This window comes from Ruditapes philippinarum, unplaced genomic scaffold (assembly GCF_026571515.1).
Source record: "Ruditapes philippinarum isolate M1 unplaced genomic scaffold, ASM2657151v2 ctg3094_1_1_1_1, whole genome shotgun sequence".
Classification (NCBI taxonomy): domain Eukaryota; kingdom Metazoa; phylum Mollusca; class Bivalvia; order Venerida; family Veneridae; genus Ruditapes; species Ruditapes philippinarum.
This window is the reverse complement of record NW_026858409.1, coordinates 602,659-630,208: the sequence shown is the minus strand read 5'-3', so window position 1 is coordinate 630,208 and position 27,550 is coordinate 602,659. Positions and strand designations below refer to the sequence as shown.

General features: G+C 33.3%; 2 protein-coding genes across 3 annotated transcripts in view; one reads left to right on the top strand and one right to left on the bottom strand.

The window, feature by feature from the left end:
* The window catches only part of LOC132753102 (uncharacterized), a 61,665-nt gene that overhangs the window by 16,112 nt on the left and 18,003 nt on the right, over positions 1-27,550 (bottom strand). The gene's annotated exons all lie outside the window — the stretch shown is intronic.
* Positions 3,630-27,328, top strand: LOC132753101 (cytosolic 5'-nucleotidase 3-like). 2 transcript variants are annotated; one of them, XM_060743523.1, is made up of 9 exons: positions 3,630-3,787; positions 11,860-11,958; positions 12,513-12,567; positions 16,170-16,213; positions 18,327-18,412; positions 19,669-19,758; positions 21,050-21,212; positions 23,298-23,498; positions 24,927-27,328. In XM_060743523.1, the coding sequence occupies exons 1-9, from the start codon at positions 3,779-3,781 to the stop codon at positions 25,035-25,037; spliced, it is 858 nt and encodes a 285-aa protein (XP_060599506.1). In that variant the 5' UTR covers positions 3,630-3,778; the 3' UTR covers positions 25,038-27,328. The 2 variants fall into 2 exon arrangements, with proteins under 2 accessions (XP_060599506.1, XP_060599505.1); XM_060743522.1 differs by lacking the exon at positions 3,630-3,787 and adding an exon at positions 10,669-10,773.

Below are 27,550 nucleotides of genomic sequence, written 5' to 3'. Positions count from 1 at the left end.
CTATTTTGCTTAGCGTAGGTAGCTGACTAATTGTGTTCAAATCATAGTAAATCTGAATTTGTCGTTATTGCATTGGGGGCGCATTGCGCATGCGCCCCCAAATATACTATACCGCCTCCGCGGTCGAGGGGTTAGAGTCGATGACTTCTAATCCAGTTACCTCTCTGGCGTGGGTTCGATCCCCGGGAGATGCTTTGGTAGTTTAGCGAGGAGGAAGGTAGTCTAGTACTGGTGTAACTCTCCAGGAACGATGGTTAGGAAACTACCCGCCTACATGAGTGAAATACTGTTGGAAAAGGGCGTAAAATGAAACAAACAAACAAACAAAATCATAAATATAACTTTGCATACATCTTATTTTCTAGTCCTTAGATATTCAAAATACCAAGTATTTAAAAATTAAGATGCATGCTTTTACCTGGTGAATATTCACAGTGCCTTGCAAAGGGGGAGGTTTTCTGGAACATCTTTATCTATGGCACATATCTTCTCTTGGTGTATTTGGAATAATTTTACTGACGTTGTGTCTTGTATAAAATTTATGAAATCTTTTGCACATGTTATGTCTAATTCTCTAACAATTATAGCTTGGTCAACAGCTCGTTTCACTGCTGTCCCATGGTCAAAATAGTCACTCTGTTTTCTTTTGCAGTATCTATAGCATCTACAAATATATTGCTCTCATGGTTATCTGTTATTAGTAAAACAGGGTTTTCTTTTGAGGAATGACAATACTTGATGAAATTGTCAAGCCATTCTACATACAGCTTTTTTGTCATCCATCCTGTTTTGCTGGCTACACCTTTTGTACCAGCTGGTGCCCCTTTGATCATATAGGTCTTGTAGTTAGCCCTTTGGAAAATCAAGAAGGGCGGGATTGAGTTGCCTATTGCATTCACTGCACCATTCATCGTAACTAATGCCCCTCTTTCAGCAGAAGTAATCTGACCAACCTGTTTACAGCCCTTTTCTGCAATAATATTTTGAGGCCTGTGAACAGTAGTAAGTGCTGTTTCGTCAGCATTGTATATAGAGGGTCCTTGGAAATGAAAACGATTCATTACCGTTTCAAAATTGTCAAAAAAACTCAGAGACATTTTTTTTGTTGAAACTTGTAGCCCTACTTAGACTAGTTGCCTCGGGTTTACGAATTGTTAGATTTTTATGGCGCTTCATAAAACCATACAGCCAGTCAAAACCAGCTATTTTGTTCTCTCTCCACTGCCCAGGAATATGAATATTGTTTTTAATTGCATACTCGTAAGCCAAAGTTCTAGTTCCAACTGTAGAAAGTCCATGATGTAACTTACTTGCTGTAATTAAATATTTTTAAATTTCTAATTCCTCTGTGTCTGAAAATATACGACGATTATCCCATCCAGGCTCCATCCTAGTATTGATTCCATGCATACGGGCCTTATGAACATACCTCTGCAGAGTAGACTTTGATATAAAGAACTGTGCAGCTGTTTCTCGTACACCTTTCCCAGCTATAACTAACCTTACTGCTTCTCTCATGGTCTCTGGTTGAGTTTTTCCATAATTATCATTTGATTTACGTTTTGCTGTTTTTACCATATTTAAAGTTATATGGTCAGATTTTTAAATACATCCTTTATTAATGAAGCAATACTAGCAGAAGAAACTTCACAAAATGGTATGCTCAACAACTGCAGCTTATCCATTACTGGGAACATTTCAAAAATATTGTCATCATTCAAAAGAGAAAATGGTACATGTAGAGTAAGTAACTTTGATGCAAGAGTTAAAATTGTGATAATCTGTTGCACATTTAATATAATACTATCAGTATCAAGATGTTCTAAATTTGGAGAAACAGCTACAAAATGACACAATGAGTCTGGAGACAACTCATCCGAGCACTGTAAAGTTTTCAGAGAATGATGAGGATATTTAATTAATTCAGTTACTTCTGGAGTAATACAAACACAATCAATAATTGATAATTTTTGTAACACATCATGCTGACTTGAGATCTTCAACACCAGTCCTAAAGATGCATTGTTTATTTTTGTTCCATTGAAGTTCAACTCAGCCAGTGATTGAAAAAGATATGACTTGTGCCCTAAGAAAATCCCGCATACATATTTGCAGTTATGGAATGATAGTTCTTTTACTTTTGGAAATCTAGCTTTTTCTGATCAAAACTTCAAAAGATTCATCTGTTGTATCTGTGTCTGATAAATCAAGATATTTGAACAGCATAGGATTAAACAAATTGGTCTAGAATCCTTGAGAAATATTTTCAAGTCTCAGTAGATCTAGATCTTTGACTGCAAAAAAAAAATATCTTGAAAATGAGTTCCGTTGGAAGACTTTGTAGTGGTGAACATTGACTCATCTGCAAAGGAATTATGAATAATAGATTATATAAGATATTATTATATTAAATTATTTTATATATTATAAGTCTAACATGCATATAATGTAACTCTAATATACCTAATATTAAAACAATATTCTGTACTGGTGATCTGTGACAGAATGGGGTACTCTGGGACAGTGTCTCAGACTGCCAGAGTGTACTGAATCAACTGTCCCAGAGTACCCCAGCTACCATTTTTATGGGACTATAATTTGAAAAGACCAAAAGACCAGGATTTATTTTAAATCAGAAAATATAAGCAATGTTTAGTACACTAACATTAAAAAATAAAATATAAAGAAGTATTCAATATGGAAGAATTTGCAAACAATATTTGTCTTATCTAGAATTTCACTTTGAAAGGTAAAAAATAAGTTTTACTCACCAGACTGATTTTTTTCAAAATTTGCCGCCATGAAACTTTTGCAGGGAAAGAGACTTGATAAGATCAATCATCTCTGTGATTCAGATTTAAATCAAAGAACAAAGGGTATCAAAAAATATCATTTTCCCACAGTGCCCCATGTCCCAGAGTACCCCAGTATCCCCTATATTTTTTATTTTTTCTCCTAAACCGTCCGCCATTTAGGTGGCATCTTCTCTACATTTAAAATATTCGCGCCAATAAACTTATTTACGTCATCAAATGAAGAGTTATCAAAAGGGAAATTACTTTGAGGTAGTTGTTTGGTTTATTGTAATGTTAATGACGGGTATTTTTCTTGAAACAATGTAAGCGTAAATATATCAAGTTAATCTCATAATATTCGTAAAAAGGTTTGATATAACATCAGAAATTTCACTATATTTCACATTGACATTATATATGCACAATAATACAATCATTTTAATTAAGCCACTGCTAAATCGGGACAATTTTTTTTCTATATGAAAAAAGTATGAATGTTCACAATATTGTTAAATTCTTAAAATAAAGATATTGAAAAGACATGTATAATATTATGATATCAAGATCAGATAACTCTTTACATGTTTAATTGTACAGTTTAATGGGATTACTTCCCTTTACTTAATATTTATCAATTCTATTTTATATTTATCTTTCATTAGAATTTGGATTACAAATATACACTGGGGGATAATTATATTATTCAAATTATATATTTAAGGAATATCAGGGACATCAAATGTACGTTTTTGTATATTGACATTGGGTAAATCCACCAAAATAACGGACAGGAATCACTATTAGTTGTGGTGGTCGAATCGTTTACCTATCCGAGGCGAATCATAAGTGTAGCGGAATGTTATGGTGACGAATCGTTACATTATGATCAGAGTTATTTGAATGCATGTGTTCAAGCGTCTACAAAAACAGAATATCAATTTTTTCGAAAACTAGTTTGCTTGCATTTTATTGCAGTTTTAGAAATGTCTGAGGTAAGAAATTTAATGCAGTAAGACATACCATGAACATTTCTTTTAAATTAAGAAAAACTCGTGCAATACTATGCGGAACACAGAGATCTAAAATTTCTCATTTTCATCAGTCCACAGGTGCTTGAAAGTTCTGATAGGGCCTATGCATCAGTCTTTACCACAACATCAGACTTCATTCAAAATTCTAGTTCTGGCTTCCAAAACTTTTTAAGCCGCTATTTGATATTTTTGTTTTTCATCTGATGCGGCATTAAAGTTTTGGATTAGACCCGTTACGAAACCTAACCAGAATAACATAAGTTGATTTATTCTTGTTTTTCACTTGCAAATACACTTATATGATGACCCAATCAATTCTTGTGCATTTTACAATAAAACAATCATTTTAATATCGTTATATACCAATTAAAGTATCAAAATATTATTTAATTAATACTGTCATTAAAATTGCCTATTTAACTGTAAAACATCAATTTACGCCGACTACAGTCTGCCATGACATTCAGGTGCCACCCGAGACCTCGTATGACGTCATTCGCGGGAACAGATTTGAATAGAGTTATGTACTATATTAAGAACATTTTGTTGACATGATTTCGATATTTTTATTCAAGATAATGTTTTTATTTATTTTCATTAATTTTTTAGTACTTAAATATGATTTTATTGAATATTAAAGTCAGTAAATCACCCTTTTTCAATATCTTTAAAAAAGTAATTTATAAAAATATTGGAGGCACATGGGTTCATAAAAGTCACTCTCGTAATCACGTGGTCAAACATTTTGGCAATCATGGCGGCCAAGTGCCGAAATTTTTACTTGTCGGAAACTATTAGGTAGTTTATGTTTGTAATAAATTTTTATTTGTCCATCCTTGGCTTATCAACAGATTATAATTATATAGTTTTATCAAGGTATGCTTCACTTTACTTCATGGCATGTTTGATGAATAAATATGATCGTGTCAGATTCCTGGCAGGATTAATGGTGGACTTTCCCTACGGGGTTATTTTCAGCGTTCACGTCATGTCAAAGTATATAAATGGGTACGCTGAAGACCTTAAGCTAATGCATATAATTATTATTATAATTATTCCAATTCCTTATAGTTTATGTCGAGGCTTGACCTCTAATTGATATTGCTCCAGACTTCCCGAAAGTTAAAAAAAACTGTCAGACATTCGGTCTGACAAACCATGAAAACCTGTCGGACCGAAACGAAATCTGTCAGACCAAATAAAATTGATCAAAATCAAAGAAAAGCTTGTGTTTGTATTTCTAAGACACTTTTTGTTTTTAATTTTTTCACCGTAAAAATCGGCACATTCCGTACAGTGCATTTTGGATTTTTCATCTCCTCCCTGTTATACACCAACGATTCATGGTCCTGCTTCCATTTTTCATTAAATTTTGTCTCAGGCCTATTCTTTTCATCCTTTTATTGCTGTTCTGCGCGCTCCTCTGACGTAGATTTTCGTTTTTCCCAGGTTTGGCAGCTTTAGCGACGCCATTTCCTATACATATGGCTTGGATAAAAGCCGGACATTCGGACCGATCCAGATTAAAAAATCGTCGGACCTGATCAAAAATTATCGGACATGTCCGTCGGACCGACGTATTTCGGGAAGTCTGTTGCTCATGAGTATATTAAATCTATATTGGTATAACAAACTTACTGTACATAGATGTTCAAGTTCTTTGGATACTTTGACACACTGATGTAATCGGGTAGATTAACCCATTACTTCATGAGCATTTTGTGAAAATGGCTGTTTTCATTGAAAAGTCTCCTGTTACAAGTTCAAATTGCTATAAAACTATGAAAACTGCTTCAATACTAATCAAACTTGGCACAAGTGTTGACTGGACCATTGCCTTTGCAACAACATGCTCAGACTTAAATGTACTGTTACCATAGCAACAAGGGGACATCTCAAAAGTGCCAAAAATCACTATTTTGCGCTGATTTTTTCCATCAAAATTTATTTCAAAGTGCCACAACTTCTCAATGGATTGAGATAGAGTCAAATGCTTTCAGCATTGGTTACAAGTTACCTTATGATCGATCTGGGATCATTTTTAGCCTCTCACAAGTTCAAAATTTTCTTGACGATGAGGGGGACTCCGCCCCCCTTCAAACCCTCCAAACGGAAGGGGGCACATCCCTTCAAAAAACAAAAACAAGTATTGGGGGCCTAAATAAGGCATTTTTTCACCATTTAAGACACCAAAAAAGGAGGGGACCGGTGAAAAAGGCGTAAATGTCACGTAATGGGTTAATCTTAGCAGTTTTTTGCTTGTCCATTCAACAGGAAACCAGGATGTGGACTGAGGGAATACTGGGATGTCCCATTTTACAAAGGTCAAACACCACTATGTATCAGTTAGGTCAATGACCACAGGGCTGTCATTAAGAGGCGGCAGGAGGCAAAAATGCCTGTCTCAAATGCATTATGGGCCGCCTCAAAATTAAGAAAACACTCTTTGTTATGCATGATAAAGACAGAAATGACCGCCTCAAGTTCAAAACAAACCTTCTGCAAAAAATGTTAATGACAACCCTGGACCACCACACTCATGAATGAATAGCATCTTAAATTTTTTTTAAAATGTCTATTGTCTTGCCTTTCAACATTTATTCAAAAGCTTCTCTTCTTTTCTTTCAATAAATTCATGCTTAATTATAAACAAAAACTCTCAAAAACAATGTAGACTACTTATCAATTTAAAATAAAATATAAACATCTGAATCTATTTTTGTCTATCTGCCTGTCACCGTACTGGTTAAGTTAGGCTCTTTACAGATTGATTCCAAATTTTTAACGGAAAAAATATATCTGATCACCTTAACGGTACATGGGCAATTATTTTGTTTAATAATATTCCGTTAGAATCTTCTGACTCAGGTAAACGCTTGCATTTGAATCAGCCAAACAGATTTTGCGCACTGTATGGTGGCCATTTTGTTTATCGGCTGTAAAAGGAATTTAATTACATGTACGAGAGAGGATTTAATCATGATTTTTCAGATGTGACAGTGTAAAATTATTTTGTCAAAAGGTATTTATTTTTTAGTTTTGTTCATAAATAGGTCAAAATTAATTTAAATACATGCTGTCTTAATTGTTTGTTCATTCCGCCTGATTTTCTGACAGAACATGCTATGGGTTTTTGAGCAATTTCGATATGACGTTGCTTTGCCCAGCAGCAAATTTATCTCAAAGCAACGTCATATTTATAGGACTGTTACCCTACATGACAAGGGTGACATAAGGTTACAATCCCATTCTTAATATGGGTGTTTTAGGACATATATCTACATGTATATGGGCACCCGATAATGTTGTTATATCTTTTGGCCCAACCCTTTATTATATTTACATTAATGTATTTATGTAAAATCGTGAAAATTTATGTATGTATATATACAATAAAATATCTTTTAACTAAATTATATACTTTAATAACTAAATATACATAATTATATAGGCAGATTATGTAAAAAATTTATTCTTTGACTAGTGCCTGTGGGAGCTAGTCACGTAATTAGTCCTAATCTATAAAAATGACGGTGCTTTGAGATATTTTTGCTTCTGGGCAAAGCAACATCATATCAAAATTGCTCAAAAACCCATAGCACGTTCCACAAGAAAATCTGACAGAACGAAAAAACATGGCACAGAACCAGATGAAGTGTCGCATCTAAGGCCCGTCATGCCATGTCATTACCTAAATGGTCATAATTACACCTAGACTAAGTAATTTAGAGGTTAAAGGTACACCATTTAAACAACATTTGTGTCCTGACTGTAACTTTGTCATGCATTGATGGATTTTAAAATAACTGGGCATCAATGTCTACCACATCAGGATGATGTGTGGCTTTAAAGGCCCATCTCTTTACCTAAAAGGTCACGGTCACACTTAAAAACTGAAGGTAAACATTTTGTGTTTGTCATGCATTGAAGGATTTTAAAATAACTTAGCATAAATATCTACTACATCAAGATGACATATGATATCCAAGACCCATGTCCCTTCAAGGTTGCTAGTTTGCTATAAATAGCACTTCATGTCACAAGAACATTATTAACCCATTCCCCTATAGATAGAAAAGTGTTATGATTAGACATTCTGATACTACCTATTGTGTTATCAGTAAAAAACTGATAATCAATTACCAAAAGATAAGCTATCTATACATGTGCGCTATGTAGGGGTTTAATAAAACAATAGAGCATTTCAGTGCTAGCTGGGTTTGAACAGTTTTAAGCTTGACTATTCACAGAGTAATCAAGCTAATGCAGTCACCCATTTGTCGGCGTTGGCGTCCCTGTGGTTTAGTTTTTGCGTGTAAGCTGGTATCTCCACAACTATTGAAGGGAATGGATTGACACTTCACACACTTGTTCTCTTTGATTTCTTACATAATTGGCACAAGTCCCATAACTCTAATTTGCTTTTTTGCATAATTATGCCCGTTTTTAGACTAGGAAATCCTTAGTAGTTTTTGCGTGTAACTGTAAGCTGGTATCTCCATGACTATTGATGGGAATGGATTGAAACTTCACACCTTGTTCTCTGTGATTATCTAAGATGATTGGCACAAGTCCCATAACTCTAATTTGCTTTTTTGCATAATTATGACCCTTTTTCGACTTAGAAATTCTTGGTTGAGTTTTTGCGTGTAAGCTGGTATCTCCATAACTTCTAAAGGGAATGGAATCACTTAGTGTGGTGATTCACTTTGATCACAACAAAATCTGGTAGTTTTGAGTGAAATTTTCAAATTATTTGCCAATTTGCATGTATTGACATGTTTATTTCTGGTATTTATCCTTGCCATACATAATTACCTGATTATAATGCAAAATTGCATACAAAAAGCGCCCGCTAACAAATTTTTGCCCGATTTTTTCAAATGTCTTGGAGTTCTTTTGATAACTCTGAAGATGGCCTACCCAGTTCTTGTGATAACTTTTGTTACTGCCAGTGTGTTTCGAAAATTCCTTCTTTGAATTTTTTCTTGTATTTTTTCTTGTATGGTCTGCATAAACCATTAACCCTGGTTAATCAGAATTTTCACAGTTGTACTCAATACATCTTGAGAAAATCTTCAATACTTCAAATTTGTACACAGCCCTGACTTTTAAGCTCACCTAAGGCAGAATGTGCAGAAGTAGGGTCACAGGGACAAAGAATGGGGTTTCAGAAATGCAAAAAGTACAAGGCCTAGACCATTGATATGATTGAATTTGTTGTATATAACATCACCAAGAGGTTGGGGGGAGGGGGAAAGTCACCAAGAGGTCTTCTACCAAAGTTGTTTTAAATTATAATTATTTCTAGGGTCAAAATTGGTTCAGCTCTGGATTTTTACTTAAATATATACAACTAACTAATCCTCTTCTCGGTGAAACCTTTAGAGCTAGAGCTTAGATGTTTGAAATGTTACAGCACTTGATGGATCTCTAACTATACCAAGATTGTTTGATTTATGCCATTTGGGACAAAATTGAACCTGCCCTGGTGTCTGTAATGTATGTGTATAGTAAAACCTTCAAAATTCTCCGAAAGCCCAAGGTGTACTAGAAGTTACATAATTTGTTTGAAACATCATCTAGTTTTATAACATCTTTATTATGAATAATTATACAATATCTTTTCATTTTGACAAAGCAAATGAGATCATATTATATTTTAATTCTTTATGAAAGGACAGTATATAATTTTTCCACTTTCCTTTTTAGATAATAAAGATCCTGTAGATTATGGCATTAAATTGATATACTGTAAAATTATTAATGATAGTTATTTAAGCATAATTGTAAAGAATTTAGAGTGTAGAGGCCATTACAATGTTGTTACTGGCTAATATCAGATAATATTGTATACTACATGTATAAATTAGTGAGAATGATATAATAATTATCTGTTAATCAGGTCTATAGATAAGGCCATACAAATGTTCTGATTTGGTTCTCCTTACATTTGCTTTATACATGTAAGATGTACAGTGTATATTACGTACCCTTAACACTTGTAATTTTCCTTTCTGCTTCTTCAAACACAATTTCTTCTGATTCAAAGTTTCAATGTCTGTACTTTTTATACTTAAGGGGAATATATTATTAGAGTCATTAGTGGCCCATAGAGAGGGGGAAAATTGCATCATGGAGGGCAAATTTAGAAATGGAGAACACAGTGCATTTTGTTTGAAATTGTGATAAAACATCAGAATACCTCCCTTTAGTCCAAACTATACACAAGAAATAAAGTGCCTCTCTTTTTTGATGGATCTCCAAAAAAAAATTGTTTAGCCGATTCAGAAACCAGGGGAATATACTAGTATCTTTCTTTTTATTAAAAAAAAACATTAGGGTTTTGTGCTGAATTTTGACACTAAATCAGCCCTTTAAAAATAATAGCAACAAATAATTATTATATTATAGTATTTGTAATATATATAAAAATTAAGAAATAACAACAAACTCCAATATTTCCATTATTTTTTAAAGGGGTTTTAAGTGCTGATTTTTTAGCCTTAAGTCAGCTAGCCCTTTGAATTTAAATGCAGTAAAGATATATTAATTATATAAATAAAATATAAGAAATAAAAAAAAAATTCTATTTGATTACCCTATTTTTAGTATAATGGAGACAAGAAACAAAACTTTTGGGGCAAGAATAATAGTATATCCTAATTTTGTCTATTGATAAGCAATATCAGTTAATAATGTTACATCTTGTTGCACGTATATATTTATTTGATCAGATTTCCAGCATAATTGTATCAGGAAAAGAGTATTAGCTTTTATATTGTGTTTCCAATATATATATGTACTCTGTTATTGTATTTATATTAATAATTTTGGTAAAGTTTCGGAAAGGGGGAGATTCTGTTATTATATTATAAATTTTGAGAAGTCTAGGAATTTTATCCTGATATTTTCAAAGAAACATGGGGATTGCTCCACAGTTTCAGGTAATTATACTTAATTATACTTAATATTCATATAATAATTTTTACAGGAAATCAATTTTAAAGGTATCAAACTATATCTTATGAAATAATACATTAAAATATTATAAAATTTTAAAATGGATAGGTAAAATTATTTTGTTTCCATGCATAGCCAGTTACAGTTGATCCATTGAAAATTTGTGATAGAAATTGTCTCTGTTAATTAATAATACATATTATGAGTTTTGTACGAAAACATAATAAAATGTTGCAGAACAAATATTATTTTGCTAATATAAGTTGTAATTTACCAATGATTTATTGTACATTATGTATGAATCTTTCACTAAACCAACATTATTTCTTCATAAAAATATTTTGGAATTGATAATTCTTTTCAATTGAAACAAAAATTTTGTACTTCAGGCAGCAGATATATAACTTCATACACTTTAATACACATTACATAAAACCAATTAAATACATATAATTATTATTACATATAACCTAATTTAAAAAAAACAGCATATAATTATTAATTTAATACATATAATTATTTCATAATGATATAACCTATTTGAAAAAAATATTTAATTATTAATTTAATACATATAATTATTGCATATAACCTATTTAAAAAAATGTATACTTATTAATTTAATACATAATATACATGTAATTATTACATATTATTACATATAACCTATTAAAAACGTATAATTATTGATTTAATACATATAATTATTTAATACATATAGCATATAACCTATTAGGAAATGTTTATTACTAATTTACATATCACTTATTTAAAACATATAATTATTACATCAAATCAAGGCATTATATTATAAGGAAATAAGTGTTAAACTTGTGTCAGGTCACAATAAGCAAGATATTAAAAAGGTAACATTCAATCCGTAACCCAAACAGTTTACTTCTATGTGAATGCGTAACCTGCGCACACTGTGAGTTTTTATGCAAGAATAAACTTTGATAATTCTTAAACAGATGTAGATCCAAAGTTTCTTTCACTGCAGAAATTTTCTCTTTGGATAATAAAATTATGTTCTTAAAGGTTACACTAATATCTTTTCTTGTCAATTTCAGATTGAGGAATTGAATCGTAATAATGTTCATATACGGGACCGGGATTATGTAATGAACACAATAATGAAAATGGTGAAAGATGGACCTGACAAACTACAAGTAAGTTATTCTTTTATTCTAAGATTTTCCCTCTATTATTAATATTTATTCAGAATTTGCATATGCTCCTCCTCTCTCCTTATTATAATATTCATGAATCAATTACTTGCACAAATGATTGGCTGTTGAAATATTGCCTAGATACGGTCATGTTTATGCATTACCAGTGTGTTAATCTAAGTTTACCCAACTTTTCGTCGACTTGTTATTATAATATCCCTTAGATAACAATTATGCATGCTATATTGTGGATATACTAAAATCACCCAGCTTGTCTGTCTGTCCATTTGACTATTGTGTTTTTGTTTGGCTCTTGATAAATATTATCAAATCTTGAATCTTTAATGATGGATAGTTCTCAATGAGCAGAATAATTATATTGCAGTGCTCAAGAATCATAACTCTTTATCATAACTTTGGAGTTACTGTCCTTTGTAAGCTTTCTTCTTGTTTTTCATAAATGTAAAATTTTAATTTTTTCACAATTTTCACATTTTCACAATTTTCACATTTTCACATTTTTTCACAATTTGACATTTTACAAATTCTCACAGGTCTGTTCAGATTTTGATGCCACTATTACCAACTACAAAGGTCCTTGCACCTACAGTAAGTATGTATACCATAACAATGAAATTCTTCTCCAATATAAGTAGTGCAAGATGGACATTTGAGCTGCGTCACGACAAAACCAACATAATGGGTTTGTGACCTGCATGGATCCAGACCAGCCTGCGCATCCGGGCCGTCTGATCAGTATCCATGCTGTTAGCATCCAAACCCTATTACAAGTAGAGAAACCGATGGCGAACAAAATGGATCTTGATCAGACTGCGCAGACCCACTATGTTGGTTTTGTCATGGTGCGGCTCATTTAATATCGGGGTGGTGATAACATGGGCTGATGGATAAATTATTTGATTAAATTGTTATGAAAATTGGAAGATTTTCCTGAATTGGCTCCTTTTCTTATGCAAAAATTCCCTTTTTTCTTGTGAAAAACACATTTTTTTAATGTAATAAATAGGTAAAATTCATGCTTGAAATAATGCACTGAAGGGACCCTGAGGTCTTTCCCCATCAGTAAAGCTGGAAAGTGGCTTTTAATGACCTAAACAGAGTTGTGCATGATTGAAGTCGCAACAAAAACAGGCGCGGGCGATGGGAAATAATGTATTCATTACACCATGCCAAATTATCCTACTTTTAAAAGCTACTATGATATGGCTAGTTTAAATATTGATTTACTTGTCTCTTGGCAGACTAATTTGAATACTTTGAGGATGATCGAAATAGCCATGGGTCGTTTATGTATTCCATATATATTATTTATCTTCCATTGATTTACTTTTCAAGGTAGTAGCCGATTTCGATAGGGACCACGTCATAAGTACACACACAGTGGAAATGGTGGCCCACATGTCAAGTAGTCCTTATAATGAGCACGCATCACTACAAAATCACCATTAATGATTTTCGGGACCAGCTGGATCCAGACTACCTAGCCGCATCCCACGCAGTCTGATCAGGATCCATGCTGTTCGCTTACCAACTCTATAACAAGTAGAGAAACTGTTAGCGAACGGTATGGAACCTGATCTGATCTGGATCCATGCTGGTAGCAAACACATAACGTTGGTTTCGTTGTGACGCTGCTCATGTAGTGTGCTGTTATTTTAATATCTGGAGCTTCAGCTTTTCTCTTCTTTGCCCATTTCACCTATTTCTTTGAACCTTTCACTATCTGAGCTTATACAGCTTAAGCTTAGGGAACTTAGGTGCTTCTACCAGCAGTGTCCCTTGGTGCCTGAAAGGGGCACCTGAGTTTTCTCTTCCACCAGTAAAGCTAGATTGTCACCATATGACCTATACTGTGTTTGTGTGTCGATCTCCGCCCCCCCCCCCCTCTCTCCCACCCCCCTTCCCAACAAAAAAAAAATCCATTTAAAGTGTATAAAGCTATGTATTCTGCTGTCTTTAGTTACAAAAAAAAATGTTGTTTTTTTTTAAATTTTCATTTAAAAATACCTGTATGAAAGATGTTTGAATTTTTCCTGCTGGCCCATAAATAAGGCCCTTTCAAAAATGGAAAATATAGTACTAAAATATAGCAATAATTTTTTCTTTTTTTACATTTTTTTTGTTTCATAGTTTTTAACTTTTCAAGAGTTTTAAAATTTAAAAGGGCAGAAATATTTTAAAATCAAATGTTTAGAATCTCCAAAATATAATGTACTAATGGAAACAAAAAATTTTTGTTTTTAAAAATTTTTTATGAATATTTTTTAGATATAGATATATTGATACCCTTAAATATAGTCTTAGTGGCAATAAAAAGCCCTGATTCTTGTAACTACATTATTCATATAAAACCAATTGATTGATCTGTATACCTTCCCTTGAAGTAAAATTATTGTTTTTTTTCTGATTGTTGCAAAATTTGGGCTGAATTTTTGTAATAAAAAAGGGTTTAATCTTCATCTTGGAAAAAAGAAAGTCAGTGTCCTATTACTTACTAAACAGATTTTCTTCAAGTCAAATGTACAAACCCTTGCATGGTAAGCACCTTTTTTGATGTAACAGACTTTGTGTGGAATTGCTCTGATTTTCAACAATCTTTCCTTAATTATTCAGTTGTTTAGTTGGTACATGTTGTTCATTGACTATAGATCAGTTTGGAAAATGTTGGAGAAAATCATAATTGCGACATTAATCATACCTAATGCTCTACAGTCAAAGAAACAACTTCCTATATTATGAATTTATGCACCAATTTTTTTTTAAGAAAATCTGTTCAGTATTAAAAAAGTAGTGATAAAAAGCTTATCAAAATCTCTGCTTTTTTTTTAGCTTTTTTTGCTAAGTGCTTTGCAAAAAAAAGTTATGTAGGCTTGTCACTTTGTTTATCCTATCAAATAGCTTGATAGCTAATACTGTGTAAAACAAATATTGGGTTGGTTTTGTAATTTTAAGCGAGGATATTTTTTTGGTCATCTTGGAGCCTATATTGAAAGAGCCTATAAACACTGTGGGTATAAGTGTCTAATCCTTAATGCTTGCATACATACAAGTTGAATTATATACTTATATATATTATATTCACTTATATTCGTGGGCATGAAATATCATGGTTTTATCAAAATGGGCATTTTTGTGGGTTCTTAAATTTGTGGATTTTCAATTTCTTGTAAAAAAATAAACACACAAAAATGTAACCAAATGCAAAGGAATCTTACACTTAATCGCCATGCATATTACTTGTCGCATGTACATATCTTTACGTATCACACAGCGCTTGTCAATGAATTTAATCCTTGCCTCATGGCATTCATTATGAAAAGCGCCGATGCATGTTTGTATATAGAATAGAGACATGGCAAGAAGTATTTGTTGGGATAAAATTTTGTCGGATCTTAAATTCGTGGATTGACCTACCCGCCAAAACCACGAAAATCCATGCCCCACGAATAATAATGATTTTACAGTAGACCTGCAGTAAATAATACATACACAAAATTATCACTAAAAATGTTGCAAGAATTGCAGTTTTCCTTTTAACTAGACTATTCGAAGAATAGCAGGTCTAATCTTACTCACTTTGATGTTAGGTTAAAGGGACTCCACTGAGGTTATTTGACATGACGGGACTTGAAATATTTTTTTCAAGATTAATGTTCCATTTGTTGACGTCAAAATAATAGATGTTGAAAATTCAGCCCATTGCTTGCCCCTTTTTTCCCAGAATGATTATTTTATTGTGAATTACCCCCAAAAATTTGAAGGTTGAAACATTTTTCATCAAATTGGGAAAAGAATAAAAACACATGATTTTTCAATCTATTCAAATTTTTCAAAAATTTTTTTAAAATCTTCTTTTTTAAAGTCCCCAGCTGACTATAAAAAAAATAATTTTTATTTTTAGTATATTGGACTTCAGGATTTCCTTTTTAAATTTTTATGTGCAACTTTTTGTTAGATACTTTATAGATTTTAAAGATAGATTATCATTAAATTATATATTGTTTTAGTGTTTATAAAATGTGTGAACTGTCCTTTTATAATTATATTTCATGTATATTATAAAACTTATCCTTAAGGGGCAAGAGATTGAATAACTAAAAACAATTTTTCATTCATGTGTTGTTGTTGTTGATGATGATCATTCTGTCATAAGATTTATATTGTATGTTTGTGTAACTTAATGATTTCAGATGTGTTGGAAGAAGGGGGGTTACCAGATGACTACAAACAAAAGGTAGATATTTTCTATTTCTAATTCTATACAGTTTTGTACCCTTAAAGGGACTCCACTGAGATATTTTGACATGACATGAATAGAAATATTTTTCCAAATTTTTTTAACCAATAGATGTAAGTCTGGACCAGTTATTTGTGACTGTGCACATTTTCAGCTTATTCACCCTCTCCTATTTTCCAGAATGATCATTTTTATAGCAACAAAGGACCCCAAAAGTGAAAAGTGCTGCAATGCTTTTCACTCAAAACCGGCTAAGAATTGTACAAAAATTGATTTTCAATTCAATTCTGAGTATACTGCTTTGTTATCCTTTACAGATTTGTCCATTTAATGTGTTCACTTGATATTTGTTAGATTTTGAAATTTTATGTTTTTATTGTCTTTAAGGCATTGGAACTTCAGTGGAGTCCCTTTAATAGGCCTTTTAATTTTTGATGCTGCCAAGCACAAAAGGCTGTAATCGTATCACTATAATTTGTGACTGCTGTAGAGTCAAATCCTGCATGGGACTTTGGATTCTTTCATGTAAGAAAGCTATCCTGAGCTAGCTTATGAAACGTCAGTGGTTCTACTGAAGTGACCACTTGTGTCTGAAATAATGCACACAGGGTGCTTGAAATAATGTACAGAGAGTGCCTGAAATAATGTACAGAGGGTGCCTGAAAAAAATGCACAGAGGGTGCCTGAAATAATGTACAGAGAGTGCCTAAAATAATGCACTGAGGGTGACTGTAAAAATGCACAGAGTGTGCCTGAAATAATGCACAGAGGGTGCCTGAAATAATGCACAGAGGGTGCCTGAAAAAATGCACAGAGGGTGCCTAAAAAAATGCAAAGAGTGTGCCTGAAATAATGTACAGAGAGTGCCTGAAAAAATGCACAGAGGGTGCCTGAAATAATGCACAGAGGATGGCTGAAATAATGTACAGAGTGTGCCTGAAATAATGTACAGAGGATGCCTGGAATAATAATGAACAGAGGATGCCTGAAATAATGTACAGAGGGTGCCTGAAAAAATGCACAGAGGGTGCCTGAAATAATGCACAGAGGGTGCCTGAAATAATGTAAAGAGGGTGCCTGAAAAAATGCACAGAGGGTGCCTGAAATAATGTACAGAGAGTGCCTGAAATTATGTACAGAGGGTGCCTGAAAAAATGTACAGAGGATGCCTGAAATAATGTACAGAGTGTGCCTGAAATAATGTACAGAGGATGCCTGGAATAATAATGAACAGAGGATGGCTAAAATAATGTACAGAGGGTGCCAGAAATAATGTACAGAGGGTGCCTGAAATAATGCAGAGGGTGTCTGAAATAATACATAGAGTTAGTCAAAATAATGTACAGGGGTGCCTGAAATAATGCACAGAGGGTGCCTGAAATAATGAACAGAGTATGCCTGAAATAATGTACAGAGAGTGCCTGAAATTATGTACAGAGGGGGCCTGAAAAATGCACAGAGGGTGCCTGAAATAATGTACAGAGAGTGCCTGAAATAATGCACTGAGGGTGACTGTAAAATGCACAAAGGGTGCCTGAAATAATGCACAGAGGGTGTCTGAAATAATGCACAGAGGGTGCCTGAAATAATGCACAGAGGGTGCCTGAAATAATGCACAGAGGGTGCCTGAAATAATGTACAGAGGATGCCTGAAATAATGTACAGAGTGTGCCTGAAATAATGTACATAGGATGCCTGGAATAATAATAAACAGAGGGTGCCTGAAATTATGTACAGAGGGTGCCAGAAATAATGTAGAGGGTGCCTGAAATAATGTACAGAGGATGCCTGAAATAATGTACAGAGGGTGCCTGAAATAATGTACAGAGGGTGCCTGAAATAATGTACAGAGGGTGCCTGAAATAATGTACAGAGGATGCCTAAAAATGCATAGAGGGTGCCTGAAATAATGTACAGAGGAGCAGTCTCAACACTTTCTTTGTAATTTTCTAAAGTTAATAAATTAATAGTCAATATAGGATACATTTTAGCAGAAATAAAGTAAGAACAGGGTAGAACATAAAATTATACATTATATGTAAACCATCCTTGTTTTATTCATGAGTAAATGGATTACAAAGTTGTTTTATTTGTTTCTGTGTATTTACAGGCATACAAGATCAGGGACAAATATTTTCCCATTGAGACAGATCCCAATATGACTATAGAAGAAAAAATTCCACATATGATAGAATGGTTTGTATGATTATGAATATACAGAATTTTGATAACATATTAGAAAATGTACAATAATAAGGTAATGTGACTGACTTCGTGCTTCTGTTTTATGTTGTAAAAGTTAAATCCTTAAATAAGGTGCTGTGTGGCTATGGTAAAAGTCAGATGCTTATATTAGGGCCCTTTGTGGTTTGTGGTAAAGTCAGATGCTTATATGGGGCCCTAAGCAGCTTGTTGTAAAAGTCAGTTGTTTATGTGAAGATTGGAGACCTATATGATTTCTGGTTTAAGGATAAAAATTATTTCTACCTTTATGCCATTTAAAGCTTTTGTAAGAAAATAATATCACAGTTGCCTATCAGGTGGTTTGTTACATTGTGTCTTTGTGCAGTATGACCAGTGTATGTGTCAGTAAGTGTAAACAAAGCAGCAGATTTTAGGGTTATCAACATTTTACTTTCATCAGAAGCTTTCTGTAAAAAAAGATCAATCATCTGCTTTTACATCTACGTAAAAATTTCAGAATATTTCAAGTTTATATTCAAGTCTGCAGAAACAAATGTATCCAGTTTGACACTTTGCATTTCTAACTGCTGCCTTCTTTTTGAAGTAAATTATCTGAGCTCAATTTCTTTTTCTAATAAATAAGACATTTTTGGAGAATCGGGTGCCAAAAATTATTTCCATGCTCTTTATTTTCAAAGCTATCTCAGCCAGTCTGTTTAGAAATTTTGGACTACATGTTATTCTAGGCATTATTTGACATCACTTTCTACCACAAGTTAACCTTTATCAAATGCACCAATGTACTCATAACTTCTCTGATTGAGTTTTTATTTTAAATCATAGTATACAAAATTTTGCTATCGCAGGCAGGCCGCAGCTATTTGAGAATGGCATGTTAGGAGCCAAGTTTCCAGAAATACTGGGAGAGGCTAAGCTTTGAACATACAGAAATTAAGTATATGATTTTGGTAGCCAATAATAAACTGTAACAAAGCCATTATGTAACCAACCACATGATGAAAGACCACTGTGTAAATATGATTCTGAGTTCTATTAAAGGTACTGAATCTACAGTTAATTGTGGAGTAGGAACAAGAAAAATTAGTGCCTTGTTATTATCCCAGGTGTTTGCACTAGTGTAATAAGTGATTGAGATTTTGCACACAATGTTTTGTTTAGAAGCATTTTATTTGGCATTGGTCTTTGCTTGAATTGTTAAGAAATATTACAAATGTTATGATGATGAAAAATTTCTTGTCATTTGACAGGTGGACACAGGCACATGACCTATTGGTAAAATACCCACTAAATAAAGAAATGCTACACAATATGGTTGCAAATTCTACAGCAAGATTGAGGTAAGTTAGTGAAATGACAAAAAATTCCCCCGAGTTTGTTATTTTAGGCTTTGACAAGGAGGATGATGAATATTCATGACATATTGTCTCTTTGGTGCAGTAATGGCTTTAACCTTCTAAATTTAATGGAAGTTAACCAGTTATTGCACTGTGGTGATGGTATAGCCTAATAAGGAGGATTTATATAATTTTAATTTTTTTTTAAAGTGACAGGACCACAATTGTTTAGCTCTTCCTTAAGTGGCCTTCAGCTGTTGTAAAGGTTAAATTTGTTATTTTTAGATCAAGTGCTTCATAATATTGTCAAATCAAAAGAATTAAGGTGGAATATGAAATTTGCCAGTTGTGACTTTTGTTTCTAAAAATAGAAGATCAGGAAACGAATTGTCTGTCTCACTAATTGACACAATATAGAACAAACTTGCAAATTTCGTTTCAATCAAAATTTCTTATTTGTAATGAGAAAAATTCTTTAAGGGATGAGGCATCAGAATTGCAGCCACCGTTTATCCTTGTGACTTAATTAGCCGCGTCATGACAAAACCAACATAATGGGTTTGCGACCAGCATGGATCCAGACCAGCCTGCGCATCTGATCAGACTGCGCGGATGCGCAGGCTGGTCCGGATCCATGCTGGTGGCAAACCCATTATGTTGGTTTTGTCATGACACGGCTCAAATGGGTTTGAATTTATGAAATGCTGGAGTATATGCATCTCTTAGTTCCAGCAGGTGAGGTGGTTTTGACCCCTGGTGTTGCTTTAAGTTTGTTATACAGGGGTTCGCCAAAATGATCGTCCCCATTTCCGCACAATATGAGCTAAATTGTGTTAGTGTGTCTTAAAACCAAAGCAAACAAACAGAAGGATTGTCAGCAATATTTAGGTTTTTACGCCAAAACAAATTTAAATCTTAAAACAGTGATTCAATCAGACATTATTTAATATTTGATTGTGAAAAAATACTTGCACCTTATTTGAACCATTATCCAGATGGCTTCTTGGGATGATTATTCAGTACAAAAAGTTTCATATGACGGCCCTAGTAGGGCTCAAACCCATGCTCCCTGGGTTGAGAGGTAGACACCATAACCAATAGGACCCTTAAATAAGGTTTCATTTTGTTTGATATTTCAAAACTAGTGTCATATTAGGACCCTGGCAGGGCTTGAATCCTTGATTACTTTAAGGATCCTGGCAGGGCTCGAACCCATGATTACTTGGTTAATAGGCAGACACCTTTACCACTGGGCCACCACTCCCCTTAAACAAGTGTTTTTTTATATTTTCAGAGATGGATGTCTTGACTTCTTTGACAAACTTCACAAACGTGATGTACCGTTGTTGATATTCTCTGCTGGTGTTGGTGACATCATACGTGAACTTATCTCACAACATTCAACTTTCTACGACAATATGCATGTGGTTTCAAACGATCTTGACTTTGATGAAAACGTAAGTAGCGTTAGTATTTGAAAAAATGATCACAAAGGTAATTAAACTAGTTCATCGTTGACCCAATTTTTACAAGTATCAAATCAGTTTTTTTTTTGGAAAAAAACCTATTTTTGAATTAATGGATCTGATTAAAAAAAAACAAAATAAAAGAATGTTTCTTTGGGTTTTTATGCCACCGCAGCATCTGCGATGCGGTGGCATCCACCGCAGCATCTGCGATGCGGTGGCATATAGCGATTCATCTGTGTGTATGTATGTGTGTGTGTGTGTGTGTGTGTGTGTGTTATATAGATTATATAGTGAACTTAAAAAAATCTTCTTGTGAAAAACAACTAGTCCAATTTCAACCAAACTTGGCAGGATTGTTCCTTGGGTGAAGGGCTTCCAAAGTTGTTCAAAGAATTTCATTCCATGCAGAAATCTGGTTGCCATGGCAACCAAAAGGAATTATAAGAATAAATTTAAAAAATCTTCTTGTATAGACCCAAAAGGCCTAGAGCTAGGATATTTTGCATAAGGCATTGTCTTGTAGACCTCTACCCAGATTGTTCAAATTATAGCCTTGGGGTCAAAAAGCCCTGGGGTCAAAATTGGCCCAGCCCCGGGGGTCATTGATTTTCACTATATAGATATAGTAAAAACTTAAAATACCTTCTTGTAAAAACCCAAAAGGCCTAGAGCTTAGATATTTTGCCTAAGGCATTGTCTGGTAGACCTCTAATAAGATTATTCAAATTATAGCCCTGGGGTCAAAATTGGCCCGCCCCCGGAGTCATTGATTTTCACTATATACATATAGTAAAAACTTAAAATACCTTCTTGTAAAAACCCAAAAGGCCTAGAGCTTAGATATTTTGCATAAGGCATCATCTGGTAGACCCTTCCCAAGATTGTTCAAATTATAGCCCTTGGGTCAAAATCGGCCCCGCCCCGGGGTCATTGATTTTCGCTATATGTACATATAGTAAAAACTTAAAAGACCCAAAAGGCCTAGAACTAGGATATTTTGCATAAGGCATTGTCTGGTAGACCTCTACCCAGATTGTTCAAATTATAGCCCTGGGGTGAAAATTGGCCCCACCCCAGGGGTCATTGGTTTTCCTTATATGTATATAGTAAAAATTAAAAAAAATTCTTCTAGCAATTGACAAATGCTAGAGGTTAGATATTTTGCATGAAACATTGTGATGTAAACCTCTAGCAAGATTGTTCAAATTTTAGCCCTGGGGTGAAAATTGGCCCCACCCCAGGGGTCATTGGTTTTCCTTATATGTATATAGTAAAAACTTAAAAAAAATTCTTCTAGCAATTGACAAATGCTAGAGGTTAGATATTTTGCATGAAACATTGTGTTGTAAACCTCTAGCAAGATTGTTCAAATTATAGCTCTGGGGTCAAAATTGGCCCCCTACCCCCCCCCCCCCCCCCCCCCCCGGGTCATTGATTTCAATATATACATATAGTAAAAAAAAAAAAAATTCTTATTGTCTGAAGGTACAAGGCTTAGAGCTTTAATATTTGTTAAATAATATCATCTAAAGGTACTCTACCAAAGTTGTTCAAATTTTGCCTCTTGTGTCAAAATTAGCCCTGCCCCTGGGAGCCATAGGTTTATCTTATATGTATATAGTTAAAACTTAAAAAATCATCTTCTCTAAATTTACAAAGGAAAGAGTTAAGATATTTTGCATGAAACATTATGTAGTGAACCTCTAGCAAGATTGTACAAATTATAGCCCTGGGGTCAAAATTGGTTCCACCCCAGGGGTAATTGATTTTCATTATGTACATAGATACTTTCTTGTCCTTTGATGTACAGCAATGAAATTTTGACCATATACACAGATTTAGTTATAAAATTGAACTTTGACCTAGATTTTGATGATGTGACCTACTTTCTTGTCATTTGATGTACAGCTATGAAATTTGAACCATGCGGTGGCATAGCATTTTTCTCAAATGCAGTCTTGTTTTATATGTGATATTAAACAAAGTGTCACTGTCAGTTATACCCGAACTCAGAACAAAAAAAGGTAGTAGTTCATTTCAAAATTGCCACAAATTATAATTTAATCGTTACAGGGTAAAATGATCGGCTTCAAAGGTGAGATAATACATGTCTTCAATAAAAATGAAAATGCCGTCCACGACTCGGACTATTTCTCCAATTTGAGTCACTGTACGAACGTTCTACTGATGGGTGACTCATTAGGGGATCTCCAGATGGCAAACGGTGCTGAAAATGTAGAAGCAAAACTTACGATAGGATTTCTTAATACTAGGGTAAAATTTTTATTTTCTATACACATGTAGATAACTACAGTGAAGTATTACTTGTGGCCTCTTTCATAGAAACCAGTGCTGCGTTTCATGGTAAGTCCTAAGTGTATCCTGAGTCCTAAGTGTTTCCTAAGTCCTAAAACTTATGACCGACTATAGGGCTAACTCTAAACGGTTTCTATAAATATTTCTATCTTAACATGCCTAAGTTAAAGATTTACACCTTGTTTAAAATTATTCTCCTGAAAAAAAAAACAAATACAAGGACACACACTTTTAACAGCAATGTGTTAAGGTAGTCTTACTGTAATGTTTCTCGCCTAAAAATTCTATTTTGGCCAATATCTTAGCAAATTGATTATTTCCGGAACTGTTTTTTCAAAATCTTTGGCATTAGATTATTTACAATCACTTATCTTATTCTAACTATTAAATTTTGGTTATAAATGGTTAATAGTTTTTAAATATTGAAGATTGTGAAAAATAACGTTCCGGAAATGACTAATTTGTTACGATATTTGCCAGTATAAGAAATTTTTTTTGGGGGAAAACATTAAGTGTTAGAATAAGAATACCTTAATATGTTGTTCTTCATTGCTGTTCAGATACTGCAGAATTCTTAAGATAGGAATCATAAGTAAGAACATTTTCTTTGATACACAACATTGATTGTCTCAAGTATGATTCATGACTGATTTTAGACTTACGACTTTCTATGAGACCCAGCGCAAGATGTTTGCCTAGGATGTTTTGGGGGATGTTTATTCATCTTTTTCTACATGTCTCTAACTGTGATCTTGACCTCCAAAAGCTGGTCCAATCATTAACAAAACAATGTCAGAGGCCTGTTATTCTCTATTAAAAGAGATTTGTTTGGACTGGCTGAGCACTATTTACTTTAGGTCAATAAGTCATAGGTCAATGTGCTATAAAATGTCAGTGAAAAATCTTACAATGAAATGATAAACACTCTCTGTAGCTTTCCTTTCACCGCTGTGGGTTCAAATCCTGACAGTGACTTGGATTTTCCATGTGATGAAGCCTTCCACCTAGCTTATGGAAGTCGGTTATTCTATTAGGTGCCCATTTGTGCCTTAAATAGTGTATGCAAGGACAACTGAGGTCTTCCTCCACCGGTAAAACTGGAATGTCAACATATAACCAAAACTGTGTTGGTGTGATGTTAACCAAATCAAACAAATCAAACAGTCTGAGTAACTTGATTGGTGAAAATAGGGTCTCGAGAGGATATTCTGTATCATATGACAGACATTATAAATCTGGTAAGTTTATTAGAGTATCTGTGTCGTTTTGACTGAAAAATCTGACCAAACCAAAGCCAAAATGATTAAAGAATGATCTAAGGATTTAACAAATGTTATTATAATGATTTTATATTTTTTCATATTGTTTTTTTGTTAATTTTTGTAGGTGGCAGACAGTTTGGAATTGTACAAGAGCAAATACGACATTGTGATATGCGAAGACGAAACATTAGATGTAGCAAATGCCATTGTGAATAGAATTGTTGGAACTGTTTAAGTTGAAAATGCTTAGTTCTATTTATAGATAATGTGATTCTTGTTTTGGGAATTTCCGATTAATCTATTTTTAGAAAATATCTAACTCCACAATGGATTTTTAAACCTCTTTAGATGAAAAGAAACAGATTTACCATTTATTATGCAAAAGTAACTTGAGATTTTTGTTTTTGTTGTATACGGGCTGTTTTATTACAAAGGGTATGAATTTAGATTGTTTGTCTAACCATTTGTGTTATGGAGCTTTGAAGTCTATTTCAAAGAATCAAAATACAAAAATTGAGGTACCAATACACTACATTGTATTATGAACACTGGACAGAGATCATGGATTAACAGGCTGGCCTGACTTTACACATGTGACAATGGCTGTTTCAGATCCAGGCCCTATGTTTACTTAAAAAGATCAGGATCAAATGAAAAAACAAAGAGAGCAAATGAGAATGATCTGAAATTTTTTGTCTGCATCAAATGGAACATTCATCTCAAAAATGTATTTCCATTATTTTCTGGTCATGTCAAAAATCCTCAGTGAAGTCCCTTTAAGACCTTTAGCTTTAGGTCGTCTATGTGCTTTGCTTTCTGGACATTTTCCATTTTACATCTTTTGAATGATAAATGTTGTGAACATTTTCAGTTTACATGTGTAAGATATACAAAATTGAATAAATGTCAGGGTTTAGACCATGACATTTTCTATAATTATAGTTTTGTTAACTTTTCAATAGTAAGCTTTAATCGTAGGACATTTTCTTTTAAGATCTGTTGAATTTTCAAAATGCTAGGTAATGGCCCTGTACATTTTCTGTTTAGATCTGTTAAATTTTCAAAATGCTAGCTAAGGGCCCTGGACATTTTCTGTTTAGATCTGTTAAATTTTCAATGCTAGCTATGGGCCCTTGACATTTTCTGTTTCGATCTGTTAAATTTTCAATGCTAGCTAAGGGCCCTGGACATTTTTTGTTTAGATCTGTTAAATTTTCAATGCTAGCTTATAGGGCCCTGGACATTTTTTGTTTAGATCTGTTAAATTTTCAATGCTAGCTAAGGCCCTGAACATTTTCTGTTAAGATCTGTTAAATTTTTTAAATGCTTGCTTCAGGACCTTTGCATTAAATTTTTCTGTTTAGTTTTGTTGACTTTTCAAAAATATGTACATGTACAATTGTATTACCTTTTGACCCTGGTCCTGTTGCTTTCAAGATCTGGAAAAAAATTAGATGTAAGCTTATAGTCCTGAAAACTTTCTTGCTTTGTTAAATTTTCAAATGCAATCAGTCTTTGTTGTCCACATTTTCTGTTAAGCTATGTTAAAATTTTCAATGTATGTTGAATTTTCAATTGTTTATGTAGAATTTAGAGCTTTTCATCATAGAATCTTGATCCACAAAAAAGCTAATTGGAACCTCATTATTTTGCTGTCAGTTCATAATGACTTTTGAGTTTGGGTAATATTGGTTTATTTATACAGAATTCATTTTAGTTCAATTGTGTGTAAAGCTTATAGCATATAGACATACTCCTGAATCTGTTACTGGAACCAACCAGTACTGAGCAATCAGTGTAAAGTTTCTTTGGTAAATTTAAGTGCAAACTAAATATAATAGGGTTTAAATAGTGAGAAAAGTAAATAACAGCTTTTTTCCCAGTATTTACTGTACGTACAAATAATATTTTTTAATATTGGACTTTTTTTCCTCCACTTTGAAAGAAAGAATAATATTGACTAATGGGAATTATCTAGCTCAAGGGTAACTGTTTATTGCAGTAACAACAGGCTGTGCTTGATTCTTTTTCTTGCACATTTATACATTAATCATATGTTGGAAAGAAATTACGAAAACTAATATTAATTTTTTCATTTAGCTTTTCTTTATTAAAGTAGTGGATAAATTTACAACTTCATTCATAACAGCACAATGACGTCATCCTAAAAAAGCAATTCATTTACAAAAGGCATGTGAGGATGATGTCATTTAAAACAAGCAACTTGTCATACAATGGGGGACGTAAGACAGGTTTTTTTAGCACTGGTGTAATACAATGTAACAGTTATAGAACATTAGCATTTAGGATAATATGATGTATTTTAGACAGATGGAAATATCTTTGTGTTCATTTTTTTCCTTTGGGTCAATTAGTTAAGCTTATGTAATAATACACTGCCATAGTAGATCAGTCATTTATATGTGTTCTGAAAATAAATATGACTTTTAATTGTGATATAATTATAAACATTTTATGTTTTTCACAATTTTTATTTCCAGAAATATATTGATTATTGACACGAAATGATTTATTATGCGTAAGCAATCCACTTATATCAATGCCTCTCAAAAAAATTATATTTAAATTATAACATTGGTGGATTACAAGTGACACATTGAACCTCATTTTAAGGTTGACTTTTCAATGAATGTAGAGAGAGCTATAATTGCACTCACCCATGTGTTTACTTCACACTTTGGTAAGTTTTTGCAAAACTACTAAATGAAATGGGCTGAAACTTCACAC